The following is an 18,074-nucleotide window of genomic DNA, read 5'->3' as shown; positions in this document are numbered from 1 at the left end:
GAAAGGCTTAAGTTCTGCAAAATGCAGCACCTGGAGAGTAGCCACCTGCGAGGTGATCTGACTGAAATGTGTAAGGCCCTGAATGGGTTGAGCAAGCTGAATGCTGATGGGATTCTTCCTCTTGCTCAGAACTAAGAACCTGAAGGGGCACAGTTTCAAATTGAGGAAAGATTGCTGTAGAATAGATGTGCGGAAATTTGCCTGTAGCCAGCGGATAATTGATTTTTTTTTTTTTTTTTCCTGCTGGTTTTGACAACGAACTATCAAGTTCTTATAGGGGAGACATTCTTAGAGGGGCACCAGAAGCTAAAGAGTAAGAGAAGGATTTTTTTTTTTAATAAACCTTATGCAGATTTCTACGGTATGAAAAGGGGTGCTGAAATAATCTTTCTGCCCGGGCCGCGAGAATACCTTAGTCCATTCCTCTTAGTCGCACCAATAGTCCATAGTACACCTTAACTTTACACCGTGCATTAGTACACCGTGCATTGTATAATCACGACCCACCTCAGTGACCGCCAGAAGCCGCACTATCGATCGATCCCCCTGAAGTCTCCATGGTCGATGTTGAGCCTACAGTAGAAGAAGTGAAAGCAGCCATACAATCCCTAAAGAATGGCAGGGCACCAGGAGTGGACCAAGTCACCACAGAAGCGATCAAAGCCGGGGGAGATGTACTGCTTCGCCGACTACACTCACTCCTCAAAACAATCTGGTGCACTGAACAAATTCCGCTAACATGGAGGAAAGCCATTATCGTACCGATCCACGAGAAAGGCGATAACTGGGATTGCAAGAACTACCGTGGCATCAGCCTCCTTTCCATCATCGGAAAGGTCTTTATGAAGATCATCCAGTCAAGGCTGCAAAAACATCGCGAGCAAACCAGTCGAGAAGAACAGGCGGGATTTAGACCCGGGCGAGGATGCTGTGATCAAATCTTTGCCATCCGTCAGCTGATGGAGGAGAGGATCCGGTGTGGACAGCGAACCGTCATTGTTTTCATTGACTTTAAGTCCGCTTTCGACTGTGTCCATCGGCCTGCCTTATGGAAACTACTAGAGGTCGAACATGTACCTCGAAAGGTCATCACACTCCTCCAAACTGCATACAACGGTTTAACCAGCCAGGTGCACATCCAGAACGATTTATCTGAGGAATTTACCATCCAAACTGGAGTCCGCCAAGAGGATGTAGCCTCCCCGTTGCTTTTCAACATCGTGGTCCACGCCATTATGAGGCAAGCATTCAGAAACAGACGGGGCATACAATATGACAAGGATCACTATGTGACTTACCTGATGTTTGCCGATGATAGTGCTATCTTTGCTGGTAACGACTCTGAAGCTACGGACATCCTCTACGACATTGCCCGCATTGCCCGGCCATACGGTTTGAAGATCAATGCTGATAAGACAAAGGCCCTGACAACAGATGGGTCACAAGCCACCATCTATCTCGAAGGCGTCCAGATCGAGCAAGTGCAGGACTTTAAATACCTTGGGTCGCTGGTCCAGGAGAAGAAAGTTGCATCCACCATGGAAATCCACAGCAGAATTGGACAGGCGGCCACTGCGTTCGCCTCGGTCAAATGGTGTCTGTGGAAGAGGACCAACATTTCCTCAAAGACTAAAATCCGACTCTTCCGGACTTTAATCCTGCCCATTCTCCTTTACGGATCAGAAACATGGATTTGTCTCAAGCTAGATTTAAACAAACTTGAGGTATTCCAAATGGGATGCGTATGTAGAATGGGCACAAACAGAATACCATCCACACTCCTTTGGAGACAACGACCCACCCAATGGAGCATCCAACGGACCGCGCCTAGGAAAACGTGGGCCAAGCAAGTGGAAAATGACTTGAAGAGCCGACGTCTCGACCTTAACCAGGCCAGGACTGACGCCATGGATCGTAAAGTATGGAAGAACATCACAGAGCAAGTCCGAAACCCTGCGGCATCTACAGCAGCATACTGGTTGCGAGGCCAACCACCTCCCCCAGCTACCAGCTAAGGACCAAGAAGAAGAAGTACACCTTAAATAATGTTTGTAAATTGCCCATATTCTGTGATCGATTTACTGTTTTCTGGACAAAAAATATGAGTTTCTGGGATAAAAACAATGCTGCCTGTGGTAAGCATGCGCTTGGCACACCCAGGGTCCTGAGCTGGATATCACCATTCTTCTCTTTTTTGGTGATTCCTTTCTACTTTTCTCTATCTCAGGGTAACTTGGTTTTTTTTTTTTTTTTTTTTTTGCTGGTGTAGCGTAAGCCTCAGGCTTCTTTGCACCATATGGATAATAATAATAATAATAATAATAATAATAATAATAATAATAATAATAATAATAATAATAACTCAGCCATGTTGATAAAAAGGCCCATAAAAAATCCATTTTTCCTTGACAGGATTAGAACAAAATACAGGCCAGAATGCAAGAAAACATTCCTTGTTGGAATATTCGGTGTGTGTTAAACGCCAAAGCAACGAAGGAACTACGAAATGCCAAATACAATTACGAAATGCGAGAAAAACCATGTACCTCCATGGGTGAGACCGACGAACTCAACCACATTGTGGAAAAACATTTAGAATGAGCTATTAGAATGAGCAGAAGCCTGAAAAACAAGATGCATGATATTTCAGAGACTGCTGGGAGCCATTGCGGTACAAGTAAACACATGGGTTGTGTTAGGGTAGCTAAGAATAGAAACAGGTGCAGGTATACTTGCGTGTACACCAATGCTAGGAGTTTAGTAAATAAATTTGATGAATTTGAGGTATTGCTCAAAACATCGAAGGCAGATATTGTTGGGATATCAGAGACGTGGTGTCACACAGAAATCAGGGATGCAGAACTGCAATTTGGGGAGTACAACGTCCACAGAAAGGATAGACAGGATAGGAAGGGAGGAGGGGTTATGCTATTAGTTAAGAAATACATAAAATCCAAGGAAGTGAAGCCAGTCGACATCGCTGGACAGTGCAGTGTGGAGTCAGTTTGGTGTGACATAAACATTGGGAGATCAAAATTGAGAGTAGGAGTGTGCTATAGGCCTAATGACTCTGATGAGTATAATAAGGAACTGTACAGGGAAATAGAGTGGGCCAGTAAATCAGAGTGTCTTATAATGGGAGATTTTAATTTCCCAGATATTGACTGGAATTTGGGGGCTGGTTACTCACACACTAGCAGGGCTTTTGTGCATTTATTGGATGATTGTTTTCTACATCAGCATGTTCGGGAGGCAACTAGAGGGAGTAATACTCTTGATTTGATTATCAGCAGTGATTCTTCATGCATTAAGAATCTGCAGATAAATGAACCACTAGGTGGCAGTGATCACAGTGTGCTGAAGTGGGATTTACTCAAAGAGGTAACTACCATTAGGGGTAAAGGAAAGGGGTATTGCTTCCGTAAAGGCGACTACGATGGACTCAGACAGTATTTAAATTCTATACAGTGGGACCAACTGATGAAGTTACCAACAGCAAATTCAAAATGGGAAGCATTCAAAGAACTTATCTTGGAAGCTACTAGGCTTTACATACCAACTAAGAAATATTGTTCAAGGTTTAGGCCAAAATGGATGTCAGATGAACTAATGAGGCATATGGCAGAGAAGAAAAATGCATGGGATACATACAAATTAACACATGACACAGAAGCCTATGATAGATACAAGTTGATATGCAACCAAGTTACAAAGGAGGTTAGGCAGCCGAAGGCAGATTACGAGAAATCCTTGGCAAGGGATGCAAAGAAAAACAGCAAAGAGTTCTTTACTTATGTAAACTCTAGAAGGAAGGGGATGAATCAGATTGGTCCACTTGATATTGATGGGTCAACTGTTGATGATCCTGCTCAGGTAGCTAACAAACTAAATGAATATTTTGCATCGACATTCACACATGAGGAGTTATTCAGCGAGGGGAATGCCAGAGGTGTATTCAATTCAAGCAGTAAGCTACAGAATCTTGAAATAACTGGGAGTGAAGTGGAGGAGAAACTGTTGAAGATAAACACAAGAAAGGCACCCGGGGTGGATGGGATCTATTCAGTTATATTAAAGGAGGCAGCAAAGGAAGTAAGCAAACCCTTAGCCATAATTATGAGAGCTTCCTTGGACTCAGGGGGGGTACCCATAGACTGGAAATGTGCAAATGTGACCCCAATTCACAAAGGAGGATCAAAGGCTGACACAAGTAATTATAGACCTGTGAGCTTAACTTCTGTTCCAGGAAAATTAATGGAGGCACTGGTTAAAGAAGCACTCCAGGATCATTTAGACAAGACTTCAGTTATAGCTCAGACACAGCATGGTTTTGTTAAGGGGAAGTCTTGCCTGACCAACTTGATTGGATACTATGATGCAGTCACAAAAGAACTGGATGCAGGGAATAACTTTGATATTATATACTTGGATCTTAGAAAGGCTTTTGATACTGTTGCACATGGAAGACTGCTACACAAATTGGAGCAGTGTGACATTGGAGGCAAATTGCTGCTATGGATAAAGGGGTGGTTGAGGGGGAGAAGTCAGAGAGTGGTAATCAATGGACACTGCTCATCGTGGACTGATGTTATTAGTGGAGTCCCTCAGGGCTCAGTGTTGGGTCCATTATTGTTTTCTGTATTTATAAATGATATTGATGATGGTATATCGGGCTTAATATCCAAGTTTGCAGACGATACAAAGGTTGGCAGGGTTGTCAAGGACACTACTGACACTATGCTGCTGCAACAGGATCTGGAAAGGTTGAGCAGATGGGCTGAGAGGTGGCAAATGAAGTTTAACATTGACAAATGTAAAGTACTACATATGGGAAACAGAGCAACGTATCAACTCTGTGGTACTACACTGACAGTGGTAGAGAATGAAAGGGACTTGGGGGTGGTTGTGCAGGCAGATATGAAGTTCTCTGAGCAGTGCAGACGGGCTGCAAGAGTAGCTTATGGAGTATTGTCAATGATATACAGGAATTTTTCCAGCAGGGATAAGGAGGTGATTATTCCATTGTATAAGGCGATGGTCAGGCCACACCTAGAGTACTGTATACAGGTCTGGAGGCCTCATTTCAAGAAGGATGTAGAGCTGCTGGAACGAGTACAGAGAAGGGCAACAAGATTAGTGAATGGAACAAAGGGGTGCTCTTACGAAGAAAGGCTTAAGTTTTGCAAATTACAGTGTCTGGAGACTAAGCACCAGCGAGGTGATCTGATAGAGGTGTATAAAACCTTGAATGGTTTAAGCATGCTCAATGCTGATGGGATTCTTCCTCTAGCTCAGAAAAATCACCTGAGAGGGCATAAATTCAAATTGAGGAAAGACAGAAACAGACTTCCATCCCTTGTGGTGGAGGTTGATAGCCTAAATAAGTTTAAGGCTCAGCTGGACAGGTATTTTGAACGAACAGAGGGGTGAAGTGGAAGTGGGTTTTTTTTTTTTTTTTTTGGCTGATGCTGCATAAGCTTGCTTTCTTGCATCAAATGCCTCTACTAATGCTAATGCTAATGCTAATGCTAAAACTGCCTCTGAAAATTTCCTCATCCATTGAAGGGATTCGAGCTCAGACGATTTCCACCTGGTGTATGAGTAATGTGATTACTGTATATCGTCTACACTACCGTAAGGTTTAAATATTTGGAAAGGTGAATGAATTGTTAATGTGTAATTTTTTTGAAAAGAAAGAAAAAAGGGTATTTGTTTATTGGAATAGATTTATATTTAATTGTCAGCTTTTTTTTCGTGTCTTCTTTAATTCACCATTTTCCACCACACTTTTTTTTTTTCTGATAAAATTTCTTTGCAAAACTGACACCTGTTTGCGTTAGCTGTTATTGATAGCAATGTGGTGGGAACTTTGAAAGTTGTCTTGTTAGTCAGATTGACATCATAAATATTACTGTATTCTTAAAGTAAGGGTGCCTTTGATCTTAATGTTTAAGTGAAACTTATAATATTTATTTGTCTTAAACTAATTTAAGCGAGTTTTTAAAGTAAATTTCATTTCTACTTCGTGTGAGTGCATAAAAGTGTTATCTGTAATCTAGTTATCTTTTATGGTGCACTGAAATAATCTGTCTGTCTTGAGGTAATTTAATTAGAGAATGTTATTTCATAAATTAACATATAATTCAATGCAAAATGACGTGGAAATATGCTAAATTAAAGAAAATTATATATGTATTTCATTATATTTGATCACGTAACGAAATGCCTTCATCGCATCTGTTTACTAGTATAAAGTGAGGTTGACGACTATTTTATGCTTCTGATTCAGTTTGCTATAGTGGTAATTCAGAAATAAAATAATTTATTTACTTAAAAATTCTTTAAACAAAGAAACTTTATTATGATAGATGAAAGTTATCTTCTTTCATCTTGTCACCCTATATACGGTACTAAGTACTATAAGTTCTAATACCTTTCATGTGTGTGGTTTCATTAAAAAAAAACACAGCGACAACTTTGTTCTAACAATCAGTACTCTCTGGCTGGAGACAAATTTATACATTCGTTTTACAACCATCCTTTTCTGTTTTAAATTTATGCCCCCTTGTTTATACTATTTGAGATAGTTCACTGTTGGATGGCATATATAAGCTCTCCTTACAAGTGCCTAGTTTCCAGAACTCAAGTCGTTCTTGATAAGAGTACCCTATTATGCCTCTGACTAATTTTGCTGCTCTTCTCTGCACTCATCACAGCAGATGTATATCCTTCCAGAAATTTGTATTACAAACCTTTATGCAGTTTGAAAACCTCTAAAAAACCTTCCTTTGACAAGCATTGTTTTTATACTGGAATAATTACCTCTTTGACCACCCTGCTGACAAAATTCCTGTGTATCATTGAGAGAAGCATGAGTTGCCTTAGCAGTCTATTTGTAATGCTTAGAGAATTTCATGTTGTGCTGTACAATTATTCCTACTTCTTTTTTATTCTCCACTACTTTGAGTGTGGTACTACCCTAGTTGATATTTTTACTTATGCTGCCCAAATGTATTATCATTTGCATTTATCAATGTTAAACCTCAACTGCCACTTTCTAGCCTATCTACCTAATTTATCCAGGTGTTATTGGAATAGCATACTATGATTATTGTCATTAACCACACTGCTCACCTTTGTATCATCAGCAAATTTAGCTGTTAAACTTGATACGTTTTCATTAATATTGTTAAAAAATACCGAAAATCTCCAATCCAAATGGGCCTAGCACTGAATGCTGAGGAACTCCACTAATAACATTAGTCCAAGAAGAGCAGTTGATAACCATTCTCTGGTTTCTTATGCTTAATCATTCCATTATTCATGGCAGTAATTTACCCTTAATGCCACACTGCTCTAATTTGTGTGCAGCAGTCCGTCATGTGAAACAGTATCTAAAGTCTTTCTGAAATCTAAGTATATGATTGTCAAAATTATTTTTTCCATTTGTGTTAACTAGCCATAATTAAATCTAAGGAGATTCTACTTGTTTATGGTATTCACATATGTAATATTTAAAGACATTAGTGTTAGCAATGTAGTGCAAGGAAACCACAGGCTTGTGCTGTGTGCACAGGCCAAACAAAAAAGTTAAAGAAATAGATAAGAAAATACAATTTATGTGCTTACCTCCTCAAGTAGATAATTTTTTCCTCAAAAAGGTTAACTGGATAAGCAACTATCTGGTTGACCTTTGAATTTCTTCAAACTGTCAGCCTTAGTACCTGCGGTGGCAACTTGTTCCAGTAATCAACAATTTGCTTGTTAAAAGAAAACTTCTTACAGTCCATTCTAAACCTCTTCCCCTGTAATTTGAATTTATGGTTCCTAGTTCTGGAATTCTAAATAAGGGTGAAAATTACAACTTCATTTATTTTATTAGCCCCTCTCAGAGCCTTATAAACTTCATTCTGGTTTCCTCTAAGGTGTCTGGTTGCTAAGCTTTGTAGCCCACATATTCAAAGTCTTTCCTTGTAGGCTGCCATTTTGCCAATCTAACCAAGTGAGTTGACCGTCTTTGGACAATTACAAGAAGCTCAGTGTCTTTTTTCAAGTGAGATCTCCATACTTGGATACAGTATTAAGAATGCAGTCTTACAATTGCTTTATTTGTGGAATTATGACTTTCTATCTCTGGGATATTGTTTCAATAAATCATTGAAATGACACCGCTGCTTTCTTGACTGTCTGTTTACACTGCTCAGAGAACTTCATATTGCCATATCATAACTTCCAGATCCCTTTCTTCTTCTGCCCTTTTTAATTCGACTTGCACTCTTGGCAGAGTTGATATTCTCCAAGCATGAGACCTTGCATTTTGCTGCAATAAAAGATAGCTGCCACTTTTCTGATCATTCTTGAAGCCTGTTCAAGTCATCTTGAAGGAGTGGTGATTGGCACTGATCATTAGCGACTTTCCCAATCTTTACATCATCTGCAAATAGTTACATTTTGTACTCTATCCCTTCATTGATGTTGTTTATGAAAATCAGAAACAACAGTGGTCCAAGAACTGATCCTTAGGGGCATGATATGACGTTACAACAATCTGAAGAATATCCATTAATAATCCATTAATCACAACCCTCTGCCTTTTGCTGTGCAGCCACCCAGCAATCCATTTTAGAATCTTCCAATAATCCCAACATGTTTCAGCTTATATAGTAACCTCTCATGAGGGACTGAATCAAATGCCTTGCTAAAGTCCAAATAAACTATATCAAAATTGTTCCCTATGTCCAGCTCATGAGTTAGTGTCAAAAAAACCTACCAGGTTAGGTAAACATGATTTTCCCTTAACAAAACCATGTGTTGTCCTTCAGAATGTCATTTCTGTCTAAATGGATCCCTTTTACTCTTAATCATTGTCTCCAAGGTTTTCTCTTAGAACCACCTTTATATATTGGCACTTCTCCAATCCATAGGAATATCTCTTGAGTCCAGTGATGTCCTCATAATTAACCTGAGTGGTTTGATACACTCTCTGGCCACCTCCCTCAACATTAATGGGTAAATACCATCAACTCCAGAACTCTTACTTGCCTTTAGGCTCGAAAATTTTTCTTATAAACAGTTATTTGTAATATTGGCATCACTAATTTCATATGTCCCAGCCTCACTTTCATTGAAGGTCTTTCCTCAGTAAAGACCAATGCAGAGTACCTCTTCAAATAATCAGCAACTCAGCTAGGTTATCTGAGACTCTTTCACACCTAGTTCACAAGGGTCTGATCTGATTTGTTTTCTTCTTTGTACTGGTACTATTACACATACATGAAAAACTCCTTGTCCCCTTTCTTTGCTCTCTTAGCTGGTGCTTTCTTATACTGAGGTTGCCACTGTAACCTTATCTCTGATACTATTACAGATCAACTTGTAGCTTTATACACTTAATCACAGAAGCATTTGTGGCTTCTGTGATTATTGCTTTAAAGATATTCCATAATTCTAATGTATTTGCTCTCTTTCTGCAGTCCGCTCAATTAATAGATGTCATGTGGTGCCTTAAACTGTTATAGTTCCATTTTTTGAAATTAAAACCAGCGCCTTTTAACTGCTGCAACAGTCTTTGTCTTCCAGTTAATGACTTTGTGACCTTACTTGTTAATGATTCCTGTATTGTAAGCTCTATTATATGATTTAATTTGTGAGTGATATTGATGTCTGGAATATTCTTACCCCTAGCATTTCTCTATGCTGGTATAAATAATAATAATGATCTAGTTTATTTAAAAATTTTGTTCTCCATGGTGAGTGTCCTTCCCACTTATTGTGATCAGTTAGGGGCAGATTGAAGTCATCCATAATAAGACATTTACACTTTTTTGCCTATTCCATCTGTATGTAACGCTCATCATATTCTTCACAATCCTTTGGTCTGTAGATTACTCACACTCGCATTATACTTTTGCTTCCAACTAACTCACACCACACAGATTTGGTGGTAGTTGTAACTTTGACTCAGCAAAGCCCTTTTTGTCCTCAGTCTACTTTTGATAAGAAGTATAACCCCCCACTGCTCTTTCTATTGTCTCCATCTTTCCTAAATACAGTACATTATACGTACTATTGTGGAACTCGTATTCCCCAAATTCTGGGTGGCAACATGTTTCTGTTAACCATTATTATGTCAGCATTAGTTATCCTAATCAGGAGTTCAAATTCGCACATTTTATTGACAACACTCCTGACATTATTATAGACATGGTTCAGAGTATTCTTCTATAGTTTACTACCCTGACATACCCCTTGATGTTATTTAGGCTTGTTTCCTTGGCTTTATCTTCTCATTCATCTGAAGTGTTGTAGGCGCCTCCGTAGCCAGGTGGGAAGGAGCAGCAGTGCGTAGCACACCCTTCTTGATTAGACCGGGGTTCGAGCCCGTCACCACCAAATACGGAACATGCGGAAAGGTCAGGGAATGACCACCGCACCGGAGCAATATGGCCTTAGTTGCTAATGCTCCTAAAAAACCAAATAACAACATCTGAAGTGTTGTTCCCTCCCACCCAGAACACCTTGTCAACATTGGCTGCTGCAGCAACAACAAGAATTCTTGATATGTGAAAGCGTTATTTTGACCCAGGTCTTCAGGGTCTATATTCATCCCTCCAAGTATTAGTTTCCCCAAACCTTTAAGGTATCCTGTATGATACTGGCAAAAACTCTTGCACCATCTTTGTTCAAATGAATACCATCTCTACAAGGTAGATTCCTTCTATATATGTGTGGGCGACAATGATAAAAACTCCCACCCCCAAAGCCTTGCACAGTCCCTCAAGTCTTGAGTTAATCTACAGGGTTTCAGCATATAATCCCTGCTATTGTCTATGCAGAATCACAAACAGGTACGGCGCCTCCGTAGCCAGGTGGGAAGAAGCAGCAGCATGTAGTACACGCTTCTAGATTAGACTGGGGTTCGAGCTTGTCACCACTTAATACGGAGGATGCGGAAAGGTCAGGGAATGACCACCGCATATCCTGGAGCAATATGGCCTTAGTTGCTAATGCTCCTAAAAACCAAACAACAACAACAACAGCAAACAGGTACACATTCTGACCTAACTTGTGGAATTTTTTCAGCATGGTCCTATATTCATCCAACAGATTGTCAGGTCATGTTTGATATCATTAGTCTCTACATGAATAATAATGCATTCTTTACCCCCCCCCCTTAAGATATGACAATATCTCTGACATCATCAATTGTTGCTCCCCACAAACACACCCTGGTTCTAGTGTACCTATCTTTATTGCAAAAAAGTTACCCTTTTCCCTGACAATAAAAAGTAAAAAAGTAAAGTGCAGCCATTATCAACCCACTGCAGGATGGAAGCCTCCTCAACAATTCATGTTGAGGGAAGTCTTCACCAATAAAACTAAATCTCCTTCAACCAGAGCAGTATGCACTTCACTTTTATGTTCTGGAACCTGAATTTGGGTGCATTACTTGCCAGGTCACAAGACTTGCATCCCCAAGGAGCTCCCATTTACATTTATTTCTAGGGCAAGTGCCTGTTTATTCAGAGGTTCATTCTTCTAGTAATGCACCGAGTTTTAATATGAGATTGGTGCACTCCTTGCATTAGGGTAAAGAAAAGAATCATCTGTTAAGCTTGGTTTGTCTACTAGGCTGATCTTAGATAGAACTTAGAATACATGCCACGTGCTAATCAAGCAGTGAACTTGTGACTCATGCTGGAAATGTTGTCATGATTCACAAAGATTTAACAAAGACATCTGTTAAATATAACTTATTGTGCGAACTTTTATTCTTTTGAACTTTCTTATCCTCTTTTGAGTTGGCTGTGGTTAGCTTGTTTGGATACAAGTAGGTTGCTCATTCAAGCCTGTATATTCCTACAAAAAATGCTTTGCCCATTGGGAACTATGCTGCTGAAAATCTTGCTGCCCTTAATTCAATATGTATGCAGACACATTGAATATGTAAACTCTTCTGGCTTCAGTCATATCAAAACTAACTGGAAATTTATATATTATTCTTCATTGATAGTTAGTAGTTTCAGCACTTGTCACACATTAGTAGGATCTCTGGATTTCAATCCTGAAATTTAACAACATACCACAGAGAAAATTTATTTGGTAGTCTCCTTAGATTATTTAGCAAATACAGGGTGTCTCAAAAATATTGGTACAAACGTTTAGGGGAGGTAGGTAACATCTAAAGGAATGCGAATCGCATAGGAATCCATAACCGGAAACGTCACGGGAAAGTAGTAGCAGAGGCACAAGAAGCAGAAATGACACAAGACAGTAATTAGTGGCAAACATTTATTTGACATAATATTAACAATGGAGTACGAGATGGGTGCATTTCATGATGTTACAACAGATACTCGAAGGTTGAACCATGAGACGCGACGCATGTGTGACACCAATGCAGCATGGATTGGCGGACATGATCGAACACATCTAGAGTTTCTTTGACAGTAGCAGCAACGCAGAAGAGTCTCGCCATGAGATCCATTTCCGTCTACACAGGCGATTCATACATGATAGATTTGAGGGCCCCCAGAGAAAGAAATCAAGGCTCGTTAAATCAGGTGAGCGTGGGGGCCAGGCAACAGGTCCACCACGGCCAATCCATCGATGCCCAAAACGCCTGTTCAAATGGTCACGAACACACTTTTCATAATGGGCAGGCGCCCCATCATGTTGAAACCAAATGTTGCGTCTCACATTTGCTGGAACATCGTCAAGTAACCCTGGTAGAACTTGTTCAAGAAAGATCCGATATTTAGCAGAGTTCATGCGGGATGGTAACAGGTATGGGCCGCCTAAGCAGTCACCGACCATACCTGCCCAGACATTTATTGCAAAGCGATGTTGTGCCACATGGGGGCACGCACCGTGTGGGCCCTCTGCTAATCCATACACTAGGTGCACGTCTACCAGCTCACAGTTCGTATATCGATGCATGCTCTTTGTGCGGCAACTACTGCTTGAATGAGTTAAACATAAATTTTCCCTCTCGCAAACAGATGAACAGCGCCATGTACCGACTTACGGTGACGTTTCCGCTTATGGGTTCCTATGCGATTCACATTCCTTTAGCTGTTACCTACCTCCCCTAAACGTTTGTACCAATATTTTTGAGACACCCTGTATATCAAGCTCTACTAATTATAACATAGTATTATAGGTAACAAAACTACATGCTCATAACTGTAATGGTGTTATGATGTAAATTTTTATTATAATTAGCCATATTAGCATTAGTAGAGGCATATGCTGCAAGAAAGCAAGCTTATGCAGCATCAGCCAAAAAAAAAAAAAAACACGCTCCCATTTCACCCCTCTGTTCGTTCCAAGTACCTGTCCAGCTCAGCCTTAAATTTATTTAGGCTATCAACCTCCACAACAAAGGATGGAAGTCTGTTCCACCAACTAACCACCTGCTGGCTAAAGGCAAACTTCCGCACATCTATCCTACATCTGTCTTTCCTCAATTTGAATTTATGCCCTCTCAAATGATTATTCTGAGCAAGAGGAAGAATTCCATCAGCATTGAGCATGCTCAAACCATTCAAGGCTTTACACACCTCAACCAGTGTCTGGAGACTAGGCACCTCGCAGATGCCTAGTCTCCAGACACTGTAATTTGCAAAATTTAAGCCTTTCTTCATAAGAGCAACCCATTTGTTCCATTCACTAATCTTGTTGCCCTTCTCGGTAGTCGTTCGAACAGCTCTACATCCTTCTTAAAATGAGGCCTCCAGACCTGTATACAGTACTCAAGGTTTGGCCGGACCATTGCCTTATATAACGGGATAATCACTCCTTATCCCTGCTAGAAAAATTCCTGTATATCATTGACAAGACACTATGAGCTACTCTTGCAGACCGTCTGCACTGCTCAGAAAACTTCATATCTGCCTGCACAATTACTCCCAGGTCCTTTTTGTTCTCTACCAATGTCAGTGTAGTACCACAGAGTTGATACATCACTCTGGGGTTGCTGCTTCCCATATGTAGTACTTTACATTTGTCAATGTTAAACTTCATTTTCCAGTTCTCAGCCCATCTGCTCAACTTTCCTAGATCCTGTTACAGCAGCGTACTGTCATTAGTGTCCTTAACAACCCTGCCAACCTTCTTATCGTCTGCAAACTTGGACATTAAGCTTGATATACCATCATCAATATCATTTATAAATACTGAAAACAACAATGGACCCAATACTGAACCCTGAGGGACTCCATTAATAATATTAGTCCACGATGAGCAGTGTCCATTGATTACCACTCTCTGTCTTCTCCCACTCAACCATTCCTTTATCCATAGCAGCAATTTGCCTCCAATGCCACACTGCTCCAATTTGTGCAACAGTATCAAAAGCCTTTCTAAGATCCAAAAATATGATACAAAGTTATTCCTGGCATCTAGTTCCTTTGTGACCATATCATAGTATCCAATCAAATTGGTCATGCAAGACTTTCCCTTAACAAAACCATGCTGTGTCTGAGCTATAACTGAAGTCTTGTCTAGATCAGTGGTCTCAAACTCAAATTGCATGCGGGCTGAATGCACGATCTGAAAGCAGCTGACAGGCCGGAATTTTTTTCATTTTAACAAAATGAGAGTGAATATAAGCACCGTATTTACAACAAATACATAATTGAAATGTATTCGCGGGCCGTGTAAAATTGCTTTGGGGGCCGGATGCGGCCCGCGGGCCACCAGTTTGAGACCACTGGTCTAGATGATCCTGCAGTGCTTCTTTAACCAGTGCCTCCATTAATTTTCCTGGAACAGAAGTTAAACTGACAGGTCTATGTCACTTGTGTTGCCCTTTGATCCTCCTTTGTGAATTGGGGTCACATTTGCACATCTCCAGTTCATGGCAGTCCTTTTCTAAGTCCAAGGCAGCTCTCATAATTATGTCTAAGGATTTGCTTACTTCCTTTGCTGCCTCCTTTAATATAACTGGATAGATTCCATCCACCCTGGGTGCCATTTTTATGTTTATCTTCAACAATTTCTACTCCACTTTCCTCTCAGTTATTACAAAATCATCCAGCTCACTGCTAGAGTTTAACTCACCTCTGGCATTCCCCTCCCTGAATAACTCCTCATGGGTGAATGTAGATGCAAAATACTCATTTAGTTTGTTAGATCACCTGAGCAGAATCATCAACAGTTGAACCATCAATATCCAGTGGACCAATCTGATTCATCCCTTTAGTTCTAGAGTTTACATAGGTAAAGAACTCTTTGCTGGTGCAAGGAAGCCTGAGGCTTATGCTGCACCAGCCAAAAAAAAAAAAAAAATTCTCTCGTTACCCTGAGAGAGAGAGAGAGAGAGAGAGAGAGAGAGAGAGAGAGAGAGAGAGAGTCAGAGTCAGAGTCAGAAGTAGAAGGGAATCACCAAGAAAGCAAGAAAGACAAAAATGATGATATCTAGCTTAGGACCCTTGGTTTGCAAAACTCATACTCACTAGATGTTATCCCCTGGGGCAATTGATATAGGAAATAAAACTAATAATGGATTAAAAATTGTTTTTCATAGAATAACTGTATTTGGAATTATTATTAATATCTTTATTGCAGGCCGTGAATGGTTACATGGTTACCTGATGCAATAATACCCATAACAGCAACAATGCTAGGGGTTTAACATGAAGTAACTAATACAGGAAAAATTACATAAAACATAAAACGTATAGTTACATATTTTACATATAAAATTGATATTAACATGGGAAATGAAAGAACATGAAAAGCGATGAAAGGACGATGGCAGTCACTTGGCTGAAGTCGAAAGCTGTTCCCTGATGATGTGTGTTCTGTACGATTTGTCCTCTATGAACGTTTTGTAGTCCACATCCATTTCCTGGACATTGTGGAGCATCTCCATGGGCAGGAATCTATCCCCTATCCTGAGCCTCCGCGCCACAGACTGCAGAGAGGGGAGGGCTCCTAAGGATTTTGGGGGGATCCTCCAATTGCACATCTGCCAAAAATTTAATGTATTGACTTCACCCGCTATCATTTTAACTGACACGAGCAAGCAGAGAGCGAATATCCGTTTGGAGACTTTTCTGTAATTTTGAAGTTGGGTGTTATCTGAAGTATGTGTGAGTGGTAGCAGTTTATGCTTGAAGAGGACCTACCAAAGAAGCCAGTACTCGTCGGATGCAATAGTTTTTAACATCGTTTTCATTGCCGATGCCCAGATTTCTGAACCGTAGGTGATGACTGGCTGCAGAAACCAGTATATGTATTGGAGCGTCTACTCAGACTCTGTGACATGGAGGTGTTGTTTGGCAAGCAATCTTGATCTGCAAACCTTGTTGTGAATGTCTGCAACATGGTGTTTGAAACTGAGTTTAGGGTTGAATATAACGCTGAGATCTCTGTGTTTGGTATTTCACTCAGATCCTTAATTGAATTGCTACATGTTTTGTCTTAGTTTGCTCTGCATAGGCAGTGATTTTTGTCACCTGAGATTAACCTTAAATTTGGCATCCCTTTTCTTTTGTTCCAACTTACATGTGAAAAATGCACCGTTCCCTAAAAATGGTGCCAGAGACAGGATTTACCCCATTGTCACATACCATTATCTTGATCAAGGCTTATATTAGCTAGTGTCAAACTGTGGTCACCAGAGAATTCCAAAATAATGCATTAGTTATCAGAGTAGTGTAATTTCTTTAATTATTATGTACTGCTGTTATTTATGCTAATTATATTTAAATTTTGTTTATTTTAAAGAATGAACAAAACAGAGAGCTCCTATCGTACCCTGTTTCGGAACTTAGTATCTGAAAAAAGTCCTGAATCACAAAGCTTTACTCCATATCTTTATGAAATACCTAAGCAACAGAAAACTCATCTGACTGCAAACAAATCCCTAAGGTCTGCAAAACGGAGATCTTTGTGGAAACCAAACGACGTTGATGTATCGTCTACACCTAGGACTTTGGTAAGTAGGAACTTGTTTATTTAAATCAAAACTTTATGATGTATAGTTATAATTTTAATTGATATAGTTTAAGCACTTAAGCTGATCTTAATTAAATCTTTAACTCATAAGATATTAAACTATGATATGACATTTGATGAAACCTGTTTGTGTTATTAATAAATAATAATTATTGCTCTCACTTTTTTTCCTTAAAAATAAAATGTCATAAATTTTCCATTTAAAAATATTTAAAACTGTCTTTATTTTTGATGATAATTTTTTAATAATAACAATTTTATACTTAAGGAATATCAGGACAAATACTATCCTTTTAATAACATCTTTAGCTGCATGAAAATTCTTGATTAGACTGTCACCACTAAATACTGAGGATGTGGAAAGGTCAGAGAATAACCACCGCATATTCACGGAGCAATTTGGCCTTAGTTGCTAATGCTCCTAAAAATCAAATAACAACAACAGCTGCATGAAAAACTACTGTACAAATTGGAGCAGTGTGGCGTTAGGGACAAATTACTGCTATATATATAAAAGGATGGTTGACAGAGTGGTTATCAATGGACACTTCTCTTGGACTAATGTTATTAGTGCAGTCCCCCAGAGTTCAGTGAATGCCCCTAACTGTTTTCACTATTTATTATTGATATTGATGAAATCATGTCAAGCTTATTGTCTAAATTTCCAGATGATACAAAGGTTGGCAAAGTGGCGCCTCCGTAGCCAGGTGGGCAGGAGCAGTAGTGCATAGTACACAGCTTCTTGATTAGACCGGGGTTCGAGCCAATACCCACCAAATATGGAGGATGTGGTAGGTCAGGGAATGACCACTGCATATTCCCAGCCCGGATAAAGGGTGAGGGTTGGCGTCAGGAAGGGCATCCGGCCGTAAAAAATTGCATGCCAAAACATTAAAAACGCTAACCCCATATAATAATGGGAAAAGGCGAGGACAAAAAAAAAAAAAAAAGGTTGGCAAAGTGGTTAATGGCAATAATCAGGATAGGCTACTGCAAAAAGAGCTATTAAAATGAGATAGTTTGGCTGGGAAGCGACAGTTAAAGTTTTTAATATTGACAAATGCAACATATTGCACATTAGCATTAGTAGAGGAAGAAAGCAAACTTAT

The 18,074-nt window shown here is 39.8% G+C and overlaps 1 protein-coding gene across 1 annotated transcript in view; it reads left to right on the top strand.

Annotated features, from left to right (window-relative positions):
- The first annotated feature begins 5,834 nt into the window (after positions 1–5,834).
- Positions 5,835–18,074, top strand: part of LOC150082532 (uncharacterized) — a 510,090-nt gene continuing 497,850 nt past the window's right edge. Inside the window, exons 1-2 of the mRNA XM_090377831.1 lie at positions 5,835–5,924; positions 16,735–16,945. Of these exons, the coding sequence (XP_090233957.1) occupies positions 16,736–16,945 (210 nt within the window). The 5' untranslated portion in view covers positions 5,835–5,924; position 16,735. The remainder of the gene's footprint in view (positions 5,925–16,734; positions 16,946–18,074) is intronic.

The sequence above is a fragment of the Mastigoproctus giganteus genome, chromosome 7, assembly GCF_048544385.1.
Source record: "Mastigoproctus giganteus isolate SK-2022 chromosome 7, ASM4854438v1, whole genome shotgun sequence".
NCBI lineage: Eukaryota > Metazoa > Arthropoda > Arachnida > Uropygi > Thelyphonidae > Mastigoproctus > Mastigoproctus giganteus.
The sequence above is the reverse complement of the archived record's forward strand: the minus strand, read 5'-3'. Positions and strand labels throughout refer to the sequence as shown.